Source organism: Camelus ferus, chromosome 3 (genome assembly GCF_009834535.1).
Source record: "Camelus ferus isolate YT-003-E chromosome 3, BCGSAC_Cfer_1.0, whole genome shotgun sequence".
Taxonomy (NCBI): domain Eukaryota; kingdom Metazoa; phylum Chordata; class Mammalia; order Artiodactyla; family Camelidae; genus Camelus; species Camelus ferus.
The window spans coordinates 95,825,101-95,841,998 of record NC_045698.1 but is presented as its reverse complement, the minus strand read 5'-3'; the positions used below and the strand labels follow the sequence as shown (position 1 = coordinate 95,841,998).

The 16,898-nt window shown below is 47.5% G+C and overlaps 1 protein-coding gene across 2 annotated transcripts in view; it reads left to right on the top strand.

Annotated features, from left to right (window-relative positions):
* The first annotated feature begins 9,585 nt into the window (after positions 1 to 9,585).
* SPOCK1 (SPARC (osteonectin), cwcv and kazal like domains proteoglycan 1) overlaps positions 9,586 to 16,898 on the top strand; it is a 469,763-nt gene continuing 462,450 nt past the window's right edge. The window contains exons 1-2 of one of the 2 annotated variants that reach the window (XM_032476824.1): positions 9,586 to 9,748; positions 10,372 to 10,557. In XM_032476824.1, coding sequence (XP_032332715.1) covers positions 10,372 to 10,557 — 186 coding nt within the window. In that variant the 5' untranslated portion in view covers positions 9,586 to 9,748. The remainder of the gene's footprint in view (positions 9,749 to 10,371; positions 10,558 to 16,898) is intronic. The other variant, XM_032476825.1, reaches the window with a different exon arrangement.

Genomic DNA, 16,898 nt, shown 5'->3' with positions numbered 1-16,898 from the left:
TCACAGAGAGTGAAAAACTTACAGTAACTTCACAGGCGTTAAGGGATGGAGCTGAGATCCCCGAACCAGTCTCTCTAACTCCAGAATATGTGATCTTCACGAAGGTTGTGCTGTTTATGTTACACTTCCACGTTGAGATATCTTTGGGAGACGGAAAAGAACATTATGCACAGTTCTCCCCTAATAGAGCCACTGCCAGTCCCCGCAGTGTGTTTTCTTCCCTTTCCTCCTGCTGCAATCATTCTGTACATCCAATTCTGTAACTTGACTTTTTCTCACTCTGTGTTTTTCCATATTGCTTCATGGATTTTATAGGCATCGTTTTAATGACCTGCATAATCTTTCTTTGTGGGGCAGATGCTAACTTCTTGAATTTAGTGTTCTCCCACTGCAGATCTTGGGAGAACTTCTGGGGACCCCCGCTGTCTATTCTATAGTTCTTCATGACTTGATAACTTCATGCCTTGAATGAAATAATACAAATTTAACTTGCAAATTGCCTAAAGATGTCTTTCATAATTGTAGGCATCTGTAAATTATACACGAATATGCGTGTAGCCAGGCAAATTCTTCTTAACACTTTGACTTAAAAAAAAAATCTAGTGGAGAAGAGTGTATAAGTGATTACAATTTCTTCTCTAAGTTTCTCAGTCCATAAAGGGGCGAATGACCTGCTTATGTGAGCCTCATGTGTGAGACTTTAATAAGACATCACTGTGTAAGTTGTAAAGCATCTTAGAGGAACAGCAGTGACACTGCTGCATCGTATTTATAGTGCTTCTCATGTGCAGACACTCGGCACTGGGAGTTTTACTTCTTAATCCTCCCCACAGCTCTATAAAGAAGGCACGCCATCATTGTTCCCATTTTACAGGCAAGAAAATGGGTCCAGAGAGGTTAACCGACTAGTCTGAGAGTCCAGAGCGAGTAAGAGGCCGACCTGGTGTTTGAACCAAGCTCCCCATAGCCTCGGTGCTCTGTGCAGGCAGCACAGTGATGGAGATTTGGGTCTACGGCAGACCTCTGGGACTGTCTTGCCCTTAGACGATGCCTTCTTAGAGTGGTTCACTCTTGGGGGCTTAAGCTGATTCAGTTTAGTGTGTAGGACTTGGTGACCCATCTGTATTCCATTTTGGAAGTTATAGTAGGAAATATTTATAGGAGGTTTGGTTTTGGGTCAAGCTAGTTTCCTGGGTGGTTTTAGAAGTCCTTTTGAGTTGTTCATGCTCCAATAAGACTGAATGCTCCGACTTCTCTGGGGGCTCAGTGAGCTAGTCTGGCTCATTGGGTTGTGTTTCCGAGGCTCACCTGGCTCTGCGTGACTTCCCTAGTTCCAGTTTCGCATTCTTGTTTCCATTCCACTGGAGAGTTTCCTCCATTTTGCTCTCAGTCTTGGGATTCTTGCTGCGTTGGGGCCTCTTTGAGCAGCCTTGCTCTCTGGAGGCACAGCCAAGCTCTCTGTCCACCCAGCATCTCCAGCCTCCATCTCCCTGAGGTATGAACCTGCATCAACCCCCAACAGAAACCCTTCTAAAGGCCGAGACCTGATTTTGACCTGAAAGGGAAGGGGGCCCCTGCCAGCCTGTTTCGAATTTTTGCCGTGTGTATGGAGGTTGATGCCAACACAGGGTATATTTCTCTGCTTTAAATGAACAAAAAGCTAATGAGAAAAAGAAAAGACACTTGGCTGGCTTTTCTGGGAGAGGAAAGGAAAATTGTCTTCAAGTCTCTGAGAGCTTGTTATTTAGTCAACAGAGATCAAATATCTTGATATTTTCCATCTCAGAGCACAATGTAAGGGAAAGAGAGTGAGGCAGGCCTGCATCAAGCTGCAGACATCAACTTAGGAGCCAGAATGCCTGGGTTCAGATCCTTCGTCATCTTGAGCAAGTCATTTAACCCCTCCACACCTCAGAGTCCTCAACCACAAGGTGGGAGAACTGTGGCACTTGGTTCCCAGGGTTGGGTGAGGAACTTTTAATTGAACAAACACCCATATAACATGTATTCTGTGTAAGCACATTGCAGATATAAACTTGTTTAATCCTCTTGGTAACCCTATGAGGTGAGCACTGCACCGTTTTATTGATTCTAAGATGCATGCTGTTTTAACTTCTCTGAAATGGAAGCAGCCAACAGCTGACAGTGCCTTACAAACTCCAGGGATTGTTTTAGCCATTGCAGAACTAAGAGAATGTTCCAGACAGAAGGATGTCCTAGCTTTTTGGGAACCTACAGGAGCACAAAAGAATCAAACGTGAATTCTCTCCAGCTGGGCCAAGCCAGTTTACCTCCAGTGGTACAAACAGGTGCTGAAGTCTTCCCAGTTGGAGGAAGCTCCACGGGGCAGGGGCTGTCCCATCCCCCTGCTGTGCCCCTGGCATCATCTTGCCTGGCACGCAGGGCCTGCTCAGCAGCTGACTGTTGAATGAGTAAATGACGATTCAGAGGTGGCCTTCCCCAGAGCAACTCAGGCCCTTCCTTCTCATCCCCAGTGACTATTCACAAATGCATCAGTGCCTGGAAGTCTCTCTCCCATGATCCCTGGACACCTCATTGGACTTCAGTTGGAGGATTGCAGAGGTGGGTCAAGACACCACCTTACCTTGTTTCACCATGTATCTTGCCAGCGGCCGTCACTCTTAGAGGTAGAGAGGGCCTCAGTATTCCTGGGTGAGGATCAAATGTGTGACCCCTGGCAGCCAAGTACTATCTTTCGCTCCGTGATGATGAGGTTACATCACCATTATGGACCCTGCAGCAGATCAAGTTTTTTGGTGCCATGTTCAGTGAGTCATAGTTGTCAGTGCCTTTTGAAGCATATAAATCACAACTGTAAATAATTAGTATGATATTCCATTTCAATCTTGTTTCATGGGACAGGACACTAGATTTCATGACAAAGATATATATTGTGTATAAATGAACTAGTAACGCGTCAGAAGGTGACTTTGCACTAGTGTGAAATTTAGTGTGGGAGGTGGGGGAAACAGAGGGCAGTGGGGATGGCACCTGTGGGGCTGAGTGCTGTGGTGGGTCACAGTGGGGCCTTTGATATCAGGTGGTGGCCAGTTGAAATACTGGCTCTTCTGTTTACTCTCTGAGGGATCCCGAATGAGGGACCACACAATGCTGGGACTCAGTGTCTCCCTCTGTGCAATGGGGCTTATCTCAGTGCCTACTTCCCGGGGGTGGTCGTGAGGATTACATTAGATAACACACAGGATCTCAGTATCTGACATGTCATAAGTGCTCTGTGCACATCAGCAAATGTTACTAATACTGTCACCCTCGTGACTTTTCTCTCTGTGGTCAGGACTTTGACTCCCTCAGCTCTGTCCCTGGGTAGTTACTTGGCCATTAGGCTTTTCTGACAGTTATTTTCGTTTCTTTGTGCAGTCTTCATTTGCTTAAAATCAATTTCCCCAAACTAAGTTGCCCATTTGCCATGGCACTGCGTTGGGGGAAGAAAGCAAGGAGGCATGTGAGGTGGGGGTGGCAATGGGGGATGCGGGCGATGGAGAGAGATGGAGGGAGGCTGGCTCTGCTGAACACACATAATCAATAGGTGAAACTGACATGTTCATAAAAGTTACAGGCCCTACTGGGCAGCTGTTTTCAATGGTGCCAAGAAATGCATCAATTTCATTTTTCCTCTTCTTGGGGCCAGGAAGTGTTCCAACATCACTCTCAAACCAACAGAACAGCCTATGAGTGGAGAGGTCACACCATCCCCCTCTGTCACCACCTTCCATCCGCAGAGTGTTGGGGAGTTATGATATCAACATAAACCTGGCAGTATCTTTGCTTCTGAGAAGAAAAGGAAATAAATACATTGAGCCATGGGCATTTACCAATTCACTCAGTATTTATTGTGTACCCTCTATGGACCAGATGCTTTTTTAGGCATTGCAGGTTCAGCAACAAACAAAACAGACACACACCTGGACCCCGCCCTGGTGCCCTGAGTGTTTGGTGGGAGATGGACAGCTGTGATGAGTGCCATGAGGTTGTCGGGGTCACAGGAGCCTTTTCTGAGGACTTGGAGTAAAGCTGTGACCTGAAGGGTGATGGGGCTGGCTAGGAGGAGGGCAGGGAGCGAGGAGAGCATCCAGCTGTAGGGAGCCCCCTAAAATGCCCTGAGGTGGAGGGGCAGGGTGCAGGTGATCATTAGGGGAGGGGCTGGCAGCCCCCAGCCCTAGTAGGTGCATAGGTCGTCATGGGGGGTGGTCCCTGATCTTCACCCTGAGAGCCTGGAAAGGTCAGTAAGGAGAGAGAAGCAATCATGTTTATACCAAGAGACGACCACTCTGGAGCCTCTATGGAGAATGAATTACACACAACCAGCCGAGAGGCAGAGACCCTTGTCAGGGGCCTGGCAGAGTGCAGGTGAGAGGTGTCTGGAAAGTGGACTCTAGAAGCAGAGCAATGGAGAAGAGTGGGTGGAACTAGAAATACTGCAAAGGTAGACTGGACAGATTGGTGACTCATTGAAAGTGGTGGCTGAGAAGGAGGTCAGAATGACGCTAGCATCCGGGGTGCTGGTGGTCATTTTCCTGGGGCAGGGATGTGGGCAGGGGAGCAGGCTTGGCTGGTGGATGCGGCTTCAGCATTCAATTTTGGACTTACTGAGTTCAAAAATACCAGTGAGTCAGGCGCCAAATGGAGATGCCACGTGGCAGGTTGGTATATGAGTCTACAACTCAACACAAACCTAGGCTGAGGACAAGTATCACAGGCTCCTCTTTTATCAGATGGGGCCCAATGCGTGATTCTCATTCCAGCCAGCAGAGCATCAGAAAGTGTGGGCTCCACCTAGAACCTTCCACGACTAGATCTGTCTTTCTCTCTGTCCGTGACCTTGAGCAATTCACCTAACATTTCTGTGCGCCCCTGTCCCCAGCATAAAATTGTGATAGTTATGTCTGCTTCAGACTACCCATGTTTGAGGATCCATTAAGAGGAAAATAAAACATGTGGGGCTCTTTGGAAATAAGAACTATGTTAAAACAAGGAGTTATTATAGTTGTGTGTAAGCCAATGACAAGCAGAAATACAGCCCCGAGGCTCAGTATTGATTTTGGTCCCGGGTGCTTCCCATGGCTGAATAAATCTGACATCTCCCCTCAAGCGCTGGCCGAGCTGATGGCAGGTCTCCAGCTTCTAGCTCCTTGCCCCCGCTCCAAGGTTATGTCCTTTCTCTGCTCGGGCCAGATCCAGCACCCTGACACCTGCCTGGGCTGCTCTGGCTGCCCTTCCACCCTGGTGGGTGGTTACAGGGAAGATTCCAGTTGTAAAGTTGGAGCCTGGCCAAAGGCAGATGCCCTCTCATTAAACTTGGGACAGGCTCAGCCAGAAAAGCAGAGCTTGAATCTGCAGAACAAGGAGTTTGACGGCGATCAAAGGAAACGTCCCCAGACAAGTAGTTTTCAAACTTTAGGGTCAGTTAAGGATTATAGAGCTGGCATCAATCATTCATTCAGTTATTGGATAAAATTTATTGAATGCCCGCTGCATGCCAGGCTGTGAGATAAGCCAGGGGATATAGGAGTGAAAAAGACAATATTTTTGCCTTTGTGGAATTGATATTTGAATTGGAAGAGAGAGAGACAACAGGACAAAATAACTCTTAAGGGAACAACTGAGTACAGAGATGGAGAGTAGTGATGTGGCTGGGATGGGAAGGGCTTGTTTTAGATGGGGTGGTCAGAGAAGGCTTCAAAGAGATGGTGACATGTGAGCTGAGATTTGACAGCTAAGAGGGAGCTGAGCTGTGAAGAGCAGGGAGAGGACCATTCAGGCAGAGGGTGTGGCCAGTGCAGAGGACTGAGGTGAGAACATGCTTGGCATGTGTGCAAAGCCATGAACAGGAGCGTGGCTAAAATCCAGGGAATCCAGGGGATGCGTTGGGGGCGGATGGTACAGGGCTTTATTGGTCACGGGAAGGAGTCCGGATTTTTGTGTTAGTGTCCTGGAGAGCCACTGAACAGTTTTATACGAAGGAGTAATTTCTGTTTTAAAAGATTGCTCTGACCCATGTGTGGATAATGGGTTGGAAGGGAAAGGAAAGAATCAAGGAAATTAGCCATGAAGCCACTGTAGTCCTCCAGGTGGGGAGTGATAGCCAAGTAGACCTGGTGGTGCCCATGGGTGTGGAATCAGGAGGCTGGACTGGAGGGGAGTTTGGAAGTGGAGGGGACCATCTTGCTGACAGATGGGCAGCGAGGGACCAGGGAAAAGGAGGGATTGAAGATAACTTGTAAGTTCCTGGCTTTAGCAGTTATGTGGATGGGGATACATTTATTGTTATAGGGATGACTCTAAGCACAGGTTTGTGGAGGGAAATCTAGACTTCTGATCTGACCTGGTAAGGTTTGACATGCCCCTGGGCATCTGGAGGAGATGTCAAGTATGATGTTGGACATCGAGTTGGAAATTATCACATACTTCCGGGTTGGAAATGCAACTGGAGAATCTCAGCACAGGACAGGACATGAACACCTAGAAAGGGCAGACAGCCTTGGCCTGAGCCCCGAGAACCTCTGGTATGTACATGGGGAGCAGGAAAGCCAGGAGGGATGGAGCCTAAAGGAACTTCTCAGAGGTCAAGGAGGGGAGAACTGAGGGCTTACTCTTGGTGGGGTGACTTGGAGGAGGCTGCTGATGGTAACAAGTCATGTCAGTTGGTCAGTGAGGGTGAAAGGATGATTAGTGGGAGTGGACAAAAGAATTGGAGCTGAGAAGACAGAAAGGACGCCAGGGGACAACTCTGGAAAAGTTTTGCCAACAAACTGGGCAGAGAAATGGGGCAGTAGCTACTTCCTTGGGTTTCCATGAAAGTTAGAAATGTTCTCTCCATCATTTCTACACCCCTCTTCTGCTGTGATACCCCCAGGACATGACATTGAATTACCTAAGATATTCCCATGATAAAATAAGCCGTGGATGCCATGAAGTCCCCCGTATAATAGTTGTGACTCTACTCCTTTTTCTCCCTTTGAAGAAAGCTTCTAGGAATGTAAATCAGTCAGAGTGATATTGGAATAAGCATCTGTTACTTTTTAGGAAAAAATCATAATCGAATTTCCAAACATTAAACTGCATGCAACCAAATTTGCAGCACAACTTAAAACTGACTGCGTCACACATGTTGGGGTATGTGGGCTGAGAACCGTGGTTCCAGACCCTGATTGGGTGCCACTCATTTGTTCACTCATCCAGTATTTTCTGAGCACTTGCTACGTGTCAGGAGCCTGGCTCTGAGCACCGGGGGCAGTGATGAACCAGCTAAATTTGGCCTCTGCCCTCAGGGAGCTCCGGGCAGGCAGGGACCCAGATAAGGAGTAAGTGATTTCAAGTGCAGTGACCTTACAGCTGAGAACCATTGTGTTCTCAAGAGTTACCAGCGTCCTGGCCTGGCGCACTGTCTGAAGAGGTCAGGGGGCATAAGCCAAGAGGTGAATCATTGAGGCCTGTGTTGCAGGTGGGTGTGATCAGCAGCCCCAGCAGAAGTGAATGCCCGGTGCTAGAGGGAGCCCATCTCCACTGAGGTCCATACAAAGGCCAGCCTGTCTGGGAAGTCAGGGAAGGAGAGGGGAGTGGGTGGGGCAGGGAGGCGTCAGAGGCAGCCAAAGAGGTGGGCAGGGCCAGGTGAGCTGGGCCCAGAGCTCCAGATGTGAATTCAGTCTTTATCAGGAAAGCAACATGAAGAGACCAAAGTGTGCATTGAGAGGAGATGGGTGAGGATGTCGGATCTGTTCTTTTTTTTTTTTTTTTTTGGAAGCTTTCTATTTTTTTAAAATATATTTTTATTGAAGTACAGTCAGTTTACAATGTTGTGCAAATTTCTGGTGTACAGCACAATGCTTTAGTCACACAGGAACATACATGCAATCGTTCTCATGTTCTTCACAATAGGTTGCTACAAGATATTGAATATGTTTCCCTGTGCTATACAGCATAAACTTATTTATCTATTTTATATATAGTAGTTAGTATCTGCAAATCTTGAACTCCCAATTTATCCCTCCTCCCACCCCACCCCGGGGTAATCATAAGTTTGTTTTCTATGTCTGTGAGTCTGTTTCTGTTTTGTAAATAAGTACATTTGTCTTTTTTTTTTTTAGATTCCACATATAAGTGATATCATGTGGTATTTTTCTTTTCGTTTCTGGCTTACTTCACTTAGAATGACATCTTCTAGGTTCATCCATGTTGGTGCAAATGGCCTTATTTTATTATTTTTTTATGGCTGAGTAGTATTCCATTGTATAAATGTACCACAGCTTCTTTATCTAGTCATCTGTTAATAGACATTTAGGTTGTTTCCATGTCTTGGCTATTGTAAATAGTGCTGCTATGAATATTGGGGTGCATGTGTCTTTTTGAATTAAGGTTCCCTCTGGATATATGACCAGTGAGATTGCTGAGTCATATAGTAAGTCTATTTTTAGGTTTTTGAGGAATCTCCATACTGTTTTCCATAACGGCAGCACCAAACTGCATTCCCACCAGCAGTGTAGGAGGGTTCCCTTTTCTCCACACCCTTTCCAGGATTTATCGTTTGTGGACTTTTCAATGACGGCCATTCTGACTGGTGTGAGGTGATACCTCATTGTAGTTTTGATTTGCATTTCTCTGATAATTAGCAATACTGAGCATTCTTTCATGTGCCTATTGGCCATTCGTATGTCTTCTAAAGGAGTACTCAGCTGTCTGGGGAATGGGTTGTGGTTGTACAAGAGAAAGGTGGCGGGTGAGTGTCACCTGCACCCAGGCAGGGACCGCACTAATCCCTTCCAGCCCCTTCGATCAGACTTGCCTGGGGATCTGGAAAGCTGATGGGATTGGAGGCAAGGCCAGCTTCCAGCCTCATGGCCTGCCCCTGAAGCCTGGCCTGGTTCTCCTCCCTCCCAACCTGCCTCCGTAGAAAAACCCAACATGCTGGTGCTGGGGCCGGCTCTTAAGTGGGGAGGGGCAGAAGCAGGAACTGGCTTCTGTGCAGAATACCAACGGACGCCACAGGGTCAGTGTGGGGACACAAGGCTATAGAAATGATAGAGATGGAGGCCAAAAGGCTGTCTTAAGGGATTGATGGCAGTGGGCATGGTATAGGGCATGGGAGACCAGAGATACAGGTGGGTTCGTGATCTGAGTTGGAGCATTGCAGAAATCCAATCACCTCTGGGAGACTTTCCTAAGGAATGCTGATTCAGCAAGCCTGGGGCGTGAGCCAGGAATCCCTATTTTAAAGAAGCCCTCCCCTCCCCCCATCGAGGTGATTTTGACTTAAATGGCCCTCCAAACTTCCTCTTGAGAATGCCTCAACGCTGGCCGGCTTCTTGGCCTTAGATCTTCAGTACTCTCAGCTGTCTCTCACTAGCGTGGGCCTGAAAGCTTCTTTCAGCCCTGCAATAAGATGTGGGTAACCAGATTCCTGGCTGCTGGACCAGGGGCGGCGGGGCTGTCGGGCGGGCGTTACAGCAGCTCGCGGCCGCCAGGGGTCGCCAGAGGCCTCCGCTCGTGCGCTCGGGCTCTTCCGCCCGCGGACGCCGCGCCCGAGCGAGCGAGCGAGCGAGCGAGCGGAGCCAGAGCGCTTCGGGCTCACAAAGCGGCCGGACGCGCGGCGGCGGCGGCGGCGGCGGCGGCGGCAGGAGCGCAGGGAAGCTAGCTAGCCCGTCAGCCTTCTCGGTGACCGCGCCACAGGAACCTAGCAACTCGGACGCGGGGACCCGGGTCGGGCCCCAAGGTACGTGCCCCGCGGAACCCCGCGCCCCAACTTGGCGTACTTGGGACCTCCTCGCGGCCACTGAGGGGCTGGCAGGGTCAGGGCCTGGGACTATCTCCACTCGCCCCCTTTTCGCCGAGGCGGCTGGGCGGGCGAGGGGAGAAACCCCAGCTGCGGGTATCCCCCCCCACCATTCCTCGTTTTGCGAGAGCCTGGACTGCTGCTAGGAGCCCTGTTACCCTCTCCCTACCCCGGAGCTCTGGGCACCGTCTCTGGGAGTGCGGCTTGAGGACTGAGGGCTCCCCATTTTTGGTGAGGGATACTGAAGCCCCTATCCGAGAGTGGCGGTCAGTGGGGCGCCCGGAGAATAGATGACACAGGTCCTCTGTAGTTTGGTAGCAGCGCCTAATTTGTGACGCAGCCTCTTCATTTGTAACTGAGCCCCCCGCTCCCCATTCGTGCGAAGGGTCTCGGTCTGTAGAGCCGCCCCAGGTGTGCGAGGGTTGACCCTGGCCCTGCTGGGAGATTCCCCGCCCCTACAGCGGGGCCCGGGGGCGGAGGCACTCAGCCCTCCGCGCCGGGCGAGGGGCTCGCCACCGCCCTGGCGTCCCGGCTCACCGCCCCCGCGTGCCCCTGCCCCGCAGATGCCGGCGATTGCGGTGCTCGCGGCGGCCGCCGCGGCGTGGTGCTTCCTCCAGGTCGAGAGCCGGCACCTGGACGCGCTGGCTGGAGGCGCGGGCCCCAACAACGGCAATTTCCTAGACAATGACCAGTGGCTGAGCACAGTCTCCCAGTATGACCGGGACAAGTACTGGAACCGCTTTCGAGACGTGAGTACGGTCGCCGCCGGGCCCCGCAGGGCTGGGGAGCCTTTCAGAGGAGGGCCTCTGAAGCGGGTGGGGAGGGAACTGATGCAGACTTCCCAGGCAGCTTGTCGGCCCGGGGTTCCTGGGCTTCGTCTTGCTTGAGAGGAACTTTAAAGAGAACTTCTAAGGCTTGATGCCTGTTACCTGTGGTCCAGGTGTGTTGTATTTGTAGGACTGGGGGAGGTGACTGCACTAAACATGGTATAAATAGTGAGCAGCTGCGGAAGGAGAGGCTCCCTGAGCTGCTGAGTTCTCCTAACAAGAATGGCTGGCTTTGCCAAGCCCCCTGGAGAACCTCCCTGGGCAGCAGTGATTTAGACCACCCCTAGGGTGTTCCGGAAGAATGCGTGCTGCCAAGGCTAGGTTTGGGGTGAGCCCAGCTTATTGACAAAAGACCCAGGTGTCCCAGGTTTGGAGAGTAGTGGCCATGGGCCTGATAAAATGTTGGATGAGAGCGTGGTGGTTTTGACCCTTGGTGTCTTTAGGGGAAGGGAAAAGGAACAGGCAGCTCATGGAGTTGTTCTGCCCTGAACCAGAGCCTGGGTGGCAGAGGATTGCTCCTCTAAGGGAGCCATGGGAGGGGAGAAAGTTATTTCTGGGCACCCGGAGGCAATCTGCTGCCTGTTTCTGCCCCAGGCTGGTGCTGCTCTCCAGGTACGCCCCGGAGGATGCCTGCTGGACAAGAGGCACCTGGCGCAGTCTTTCCAGCAGATGGCACCCCCTCTGTGCTGTGGGAGCCACTGCCAGCTCTTTGAAAGGCTGCCCCAGGTGACTGGGGCCCTGCGCTTCTAAGGGACTAGGAAATAACTTTTATGATACTTAAAATTAGGAATTCCTGCTCTGAGGAGAGACCCATACCACAGAGCCCCTGCTCTGGTCACAGGGCTCTTGAAGGTGGGAGGTGTGTGGGAGTGTACTGGATTCCTCTTAGCCACGTGCCCAGTATGCCCAGCCCTTGCACAGAGAGGGTCTGATGCATCCTGTGACTCTAGATATTTTCTAAAGCGCGTCTCTCCATGTTCCATTCAAGAGGAGCAGGGGCCATGAGTGGGGGTTTGCTTATCTCTCGTCTCTGTTCTTCTTCCCTCTCCCTTCAGTTGATGGGGGTCTTCTCTTTGAAAGGGGCTTTCAAACTCTTTCAGTGCGCTTCTACAGTCATTTGGGGCCTTACTCTTACAGCAACTCCCCACCCCCGCCACATGATCCCTGCTGCACCTCCCCCTGTCCCTGACCTGCTCTCTTAACCATCTTGGATACCTTCTCTGTTTGGCTCTGAGGAGCCCTGCCCTGACTACCATTGCCTGTGGCTGAAAAAAATGGCCAAACTACCCAAAAGATGTTCCAAGGAAGCTTCTGTTCCCAGACTTACTTAGGGTAGAAATTATCCTGCTTTTTGTTTCTTTTGCCATTGTGTTTTAGATAGAGTTGAGGAACAGGGCAGATGCTTAACTTGGCTAGAGCTGGGAGAATTGGGGCAGGCTTGGAGGAGAAGGGCATCTTTGCACATGGCTTGGTTTGAGTGGCAGCTGGGTCAAGTGGAAAGCAGCTATGCTTGTTGGTCTTTGGATATGTACCTTCCTGCCTCTTAAAGTTTTCTAGTCTCAGTGTATCATAAACTTGACATCATTCTTATTTCCCATTCAGCTTTAAATTTTGAAAAATTGAGCTTTTATTTCTTGCAAGTGGTGACATTTTAAATTCTTGAATCAGTGTTTTTCTAAACCTGACTGATCATGAAGCTCTTACCTGGGGTGCTTGTTAAATTGTAGCACCCAGACACATCCCCACCCCAAGATTCTAATTCCATAGTTGTGGGATGAGTGCTGGAAATACATATTTAAATGAACATTCTAGGTAATTCTTAGAATGTTTAGGAAATACCACCTTATAAAAATGTACAAAGTGTAACAAAAAGAGAAGAGCTTCTATATTTAAATGTACTACTTTTTTGTTTCTGGAGCATTTTAAGGTGTTAAACTAATATTTTTAGCAGCATATATCCTTTTAAAAAGATAATTTAATCTAGCATGCCATTAAAAACATCTAAAAATGTTTAAAATAACCTTAGATATCTTTAGTCATCAACCATTTTATATGCTTCATAGAGTCTTCTGATGCTAGCTATGGGTTAGATATAATGTAATGCCAGTAACCTTTCTAAAGTGTTGTGAAACTCAGACTAGATGCCCTTTCAGGCCAAGTCTGAGTGTCTTCAGTTGGGTCATTTCCTTAGAATAACCACAAAGCCTCAGTCCCGTGGGCCCAGGGACTAAAGGGTTGCTTCCTCTAGAAACCAGCAATTCAGTGGACCGTTGATTAAGCCCCAGCTAATGGTGCAGTTGCTCAGCCTACCTGATCATTTTTGCTGAACCAGGCCTTGCTTGAGGTTGACAAGCCTACCTGCCTTCTTTCAGTTTTGTTGAAGCTACTGATAACTTTCAAAGACTGTGTCCTGAGGTTATTGTTACAATGCTTGTCAGTTTTTGAAAGTCCTCATGGAGGAAAACTTCTTGCCTTTCCCTTGACTTGTCACTTTTTTGGACTTGGGAGAGGGATAGATTGAAGTGACTTTTGAGCTTGTGAAACCAGAAACTAAGGGCTCCTTTAAGAGAGTTGATGATACCATTGGTGGGTGTTACCAGCAAACTTTGAAATGGCAATGATGGTGGACCATGTGCTCCATGCTCCCTTATCTGTTGATTGTGTTGTGACATTGCCAGAGATGAGCTGACAGACACTACTTAATGCTTTGAAGCAGTCCTATTGCTCTAGATACACAAATAATCACTGTTTACTTCTTTCCAGAAGTAAAACTAACAACTACTCCCGGGCTTGTTGCCTGGAGTGATGGAGCCGGGAGAAATACAACAGCATTTGAATGTTTGCTCCTAAGTGTACTGGTGGTCTGCTACTTTGGTCATTATTCTTTTATAAAGAGTAGCAGTTGGGATGTTTTGGCCAGATGGAGACCCAGACTTTTGCACAAATAACAGTATTAAGAAGGAGAAGATGAAGAAGGCAGATGTGTGTATTAGGTTGTACAGTAATTTCCCTGCTCCAGCTGTCACGCCTTTAATTCCTTCATGGTTTGAGGTTGAGGGGCCAGGATGCCACCACCAGTCTCCTGACTTTTTCTAAATCTGATTTGGCTTTCCATAACCTTTTCTGTAAACTTTTTCTTTCTTCATTCCTGCATTCATTTGTTTGTTCATTTCTTCCAACAAATGTTTGACTGTCTACCATGTGCTTGTAGGCAATAGGCTAGAGGGGTAAGTAAGATAAATAAATGTGATCTCTCCTCTCAGGTGGTCTCTTGTCTACTGAATGAAATTCTTTAAGTTAGGCTGTTCTTATTTCTTTCTTATTGTTTTCTGTTTTTGAAAATAAGTTTTTTTCTAATAAAGATAATATATGTTGGTTGAAATTAAAAAGTGAAAACACTGCAGAAATAGGTGATATCTCATTCATACATTCATCGAACACTTAGTGCGCCAGGTATTGTTTAAGACTCTTTAGATATATTGTCATTTAATTTTGATAACAGTCCTCGGAGAGAAGTACTATTATTCTTACTTACTGAGAGGTTAGAGCCTGCAGAAGTGGGCCTTGGAGGAACTGGGTTGGACCCATGCAGTCTGACTCTAGACTCATGCTGTGCACTGCAGCCCATCAGAAGTGGAGTGGATTTTGGCTGTGAGCTTCCATGGGTATCACACTACAAGTCTTTCCTTATTTATGTCTTAAGGCCACCAGTGAAGAGCCTTGGGTTGAGACAAAGTGGAGTGGGAATCCAGGTAGACACAGCTTATTGTAGGGGTCACATCAGGGCTTCTATTCTGCTAATAATGAGCTTCTGATTTGATTAGAATAATATTGTTGCTTACACCAAACATGACATTTTCTTTCTTTTGCACTCCCGATACTGGTCCTGACATTTAACTCCAGGATAATTACCTTTAGCAGGCTCGAAGAATCAGAAGTGTTGCCTTGGCTGGCATTTATCTTACTCTGGAGTGACCTGAGTTTGTAATGCTAATGAGACCACAAGGACCAGCCCACGTGCTTTTTCCTTCTTGTGCACGCTCTGTGGGATTTGGTGGTCTCTGTAGCAGAACTGGGGTAGTGGTGAGCATCTGATCTGCTCATTGGATCTTAACGGCTCAGCTATAATGAGTTTCAAGGGCAAGTGAGGCTTTATTGACAGAACCGTGGCTGGCTCAGTGTGTGGGGTTGGTGACAAGAGAGGTGGTATGGCATAGTGGATCAGTCATTAATCTGTCACCACAGAAACTCAGCTTGTAATAGAGAGTAGCAGAAAATCATTTTGATTAAACAGGTTCAAGGAAAATTAAATGAGTTTGTGATCCTGACTCTTTTTTAATGAACCCAGTATCTTAAATCCCCTGTACTAGATGACCACTGATAGAATTATTTCATGGGAATCATTATAAACAGACTGTCTGCAAGTTGATAGGCTTGAGACCATTCTTGTATTCTCCATCCTCACCATCTGCTTGCCCTTACAGGGAGAACCTAGTTTTGCCTGGCAAGGATGGCTGAGCTGTTGCCCTAGGTGAGCCTCCCGGGCTGGGTCCCCCTCCTCTCCTGGTCCTCTGAACCCTGCCCCCACAGTGCTTCCGCTGACCTGGATAGCTAGGAGGATAAGAGCTCTCCTGTACGCTGATGAGAGTATTTTCAGAAGCAAGAAGTGATCCCAAATGGCTCATCGGACTTGTGCTCCTCCCCTGGAAGAGTGGGACGTAATCATTAGCTCAACTCTTTTCTCGTGCTTGAGGAGACACAGTAATGTTAGTAATTAAGTATTTTATAATACATCCTTTCTTACTCACCCACTATAGTGTATTTCAGAGATAACACACTCAATATCTAAACCTGAACACCTTCTGGATGACTTGTTTTACCTTTCCTTTGGTGAGGTGACTGTTGATGTTCCTTAGGAAATTCCTCAGACCCAAGCTCATGCTTGGTCTCAACTCCCCATGTGAGATAGTTAACAAACAGAGGAAATTTTCTGTAAAAGACGAAATAATTTGCCCAAGGTTACAAGTGTGTTTTTCTTTTTTTAACATTTCGTCCAGTATAAGATGCCATCCATTGTAAGACGCTCCATTTGTGTGCACTACTAAGAAAGAAGGCAGTGCCCAGAAGGAAGAGTGTAATAGATTCCTGGGTAAAGGTGGGACCCCAGAGGACCACCCCTCAGTGTAGAGGTATAAACTCACTATGCTGTAAAGGGTCCATAGCAACGCGACTCATCTGTCTGTACCTTGGTACTAGTGGGTGAAGGGGAAAAATAGGCTCTGAGCGATTGAATGGACTGACTCTAAGGTTTCTGGTCTAAATGCACACTATTGTTGCGGCTCACCAAACCTTAGACAGTTAATTCAGTCTCAGGCTCTTTGTCGTCTTTGAATTCCTGGCTTCTCATTTGTTAAATGGGGGATGATCACAGTACTGGTAAGGACTCTGGATTGCAAATGACTGAAATCTAGTCCAAGCTGGCTTAAATGGAAAAGAAAACTTATTCACTTGTGTAACTGGAAAATCTACTGATAAGCAATGGATTTAGGTATGGCTGGATCCCTGGGCTCAGGTTGCATCATAGGACTCGGTTGTGTATATCTGTTGTCTTTCTCTCCCCTTTTCCCCCCTCCCCCGAATGTTTGGGATTTATTTTCGCCATGTTGGTTGTATTCTCAGACTGTTTAGTTCAATGTGGTGGCTCATGGCAGCTACAAATTTACATCATCCTGTAGTTTTTATGTTTCAGTATTGCCACGAAAGTCCTAGAACTTGAGACTTGTCAAATTTATCTGTTTTTGTGTCAGTACTATATTGTTTTGATTACTGTAGCTTTGTAGTGTAGTCTGAAGTCAGGGAGCCTGATTTCTCCAGCTCCCTTCTTCTTTCTCAAGATTATTTTGGCTACTTGGGGTCTTATATGTTTCTATACAAGTTTAAAAATTTTTTGTTCCAGTTCTGTGAAAAATTCCACTGGTAAGTTGATAGGGATTGCATTGAATCTGTACTTTGCCTTGGGTAGTTTGGCCATTTTAACAGTATTGATTCTTCCAGTCTAAGAACATGGTATGTCTTTACTCTGTTTTGTCTTCAATTTCTTTCATCAATGTCTTATATATAGCACAGGTCCTTTGCCTCCTTAGATAGGTTTATTCCTAGGTATTTAATTTTTTGATGTGATAGTAAAAGGTATTGTTTCCTTAATTTCTTTTTCTGCTGTTTTGTTGTTAGTGTATAGAAATGCAACTGATTTCTGTATATTA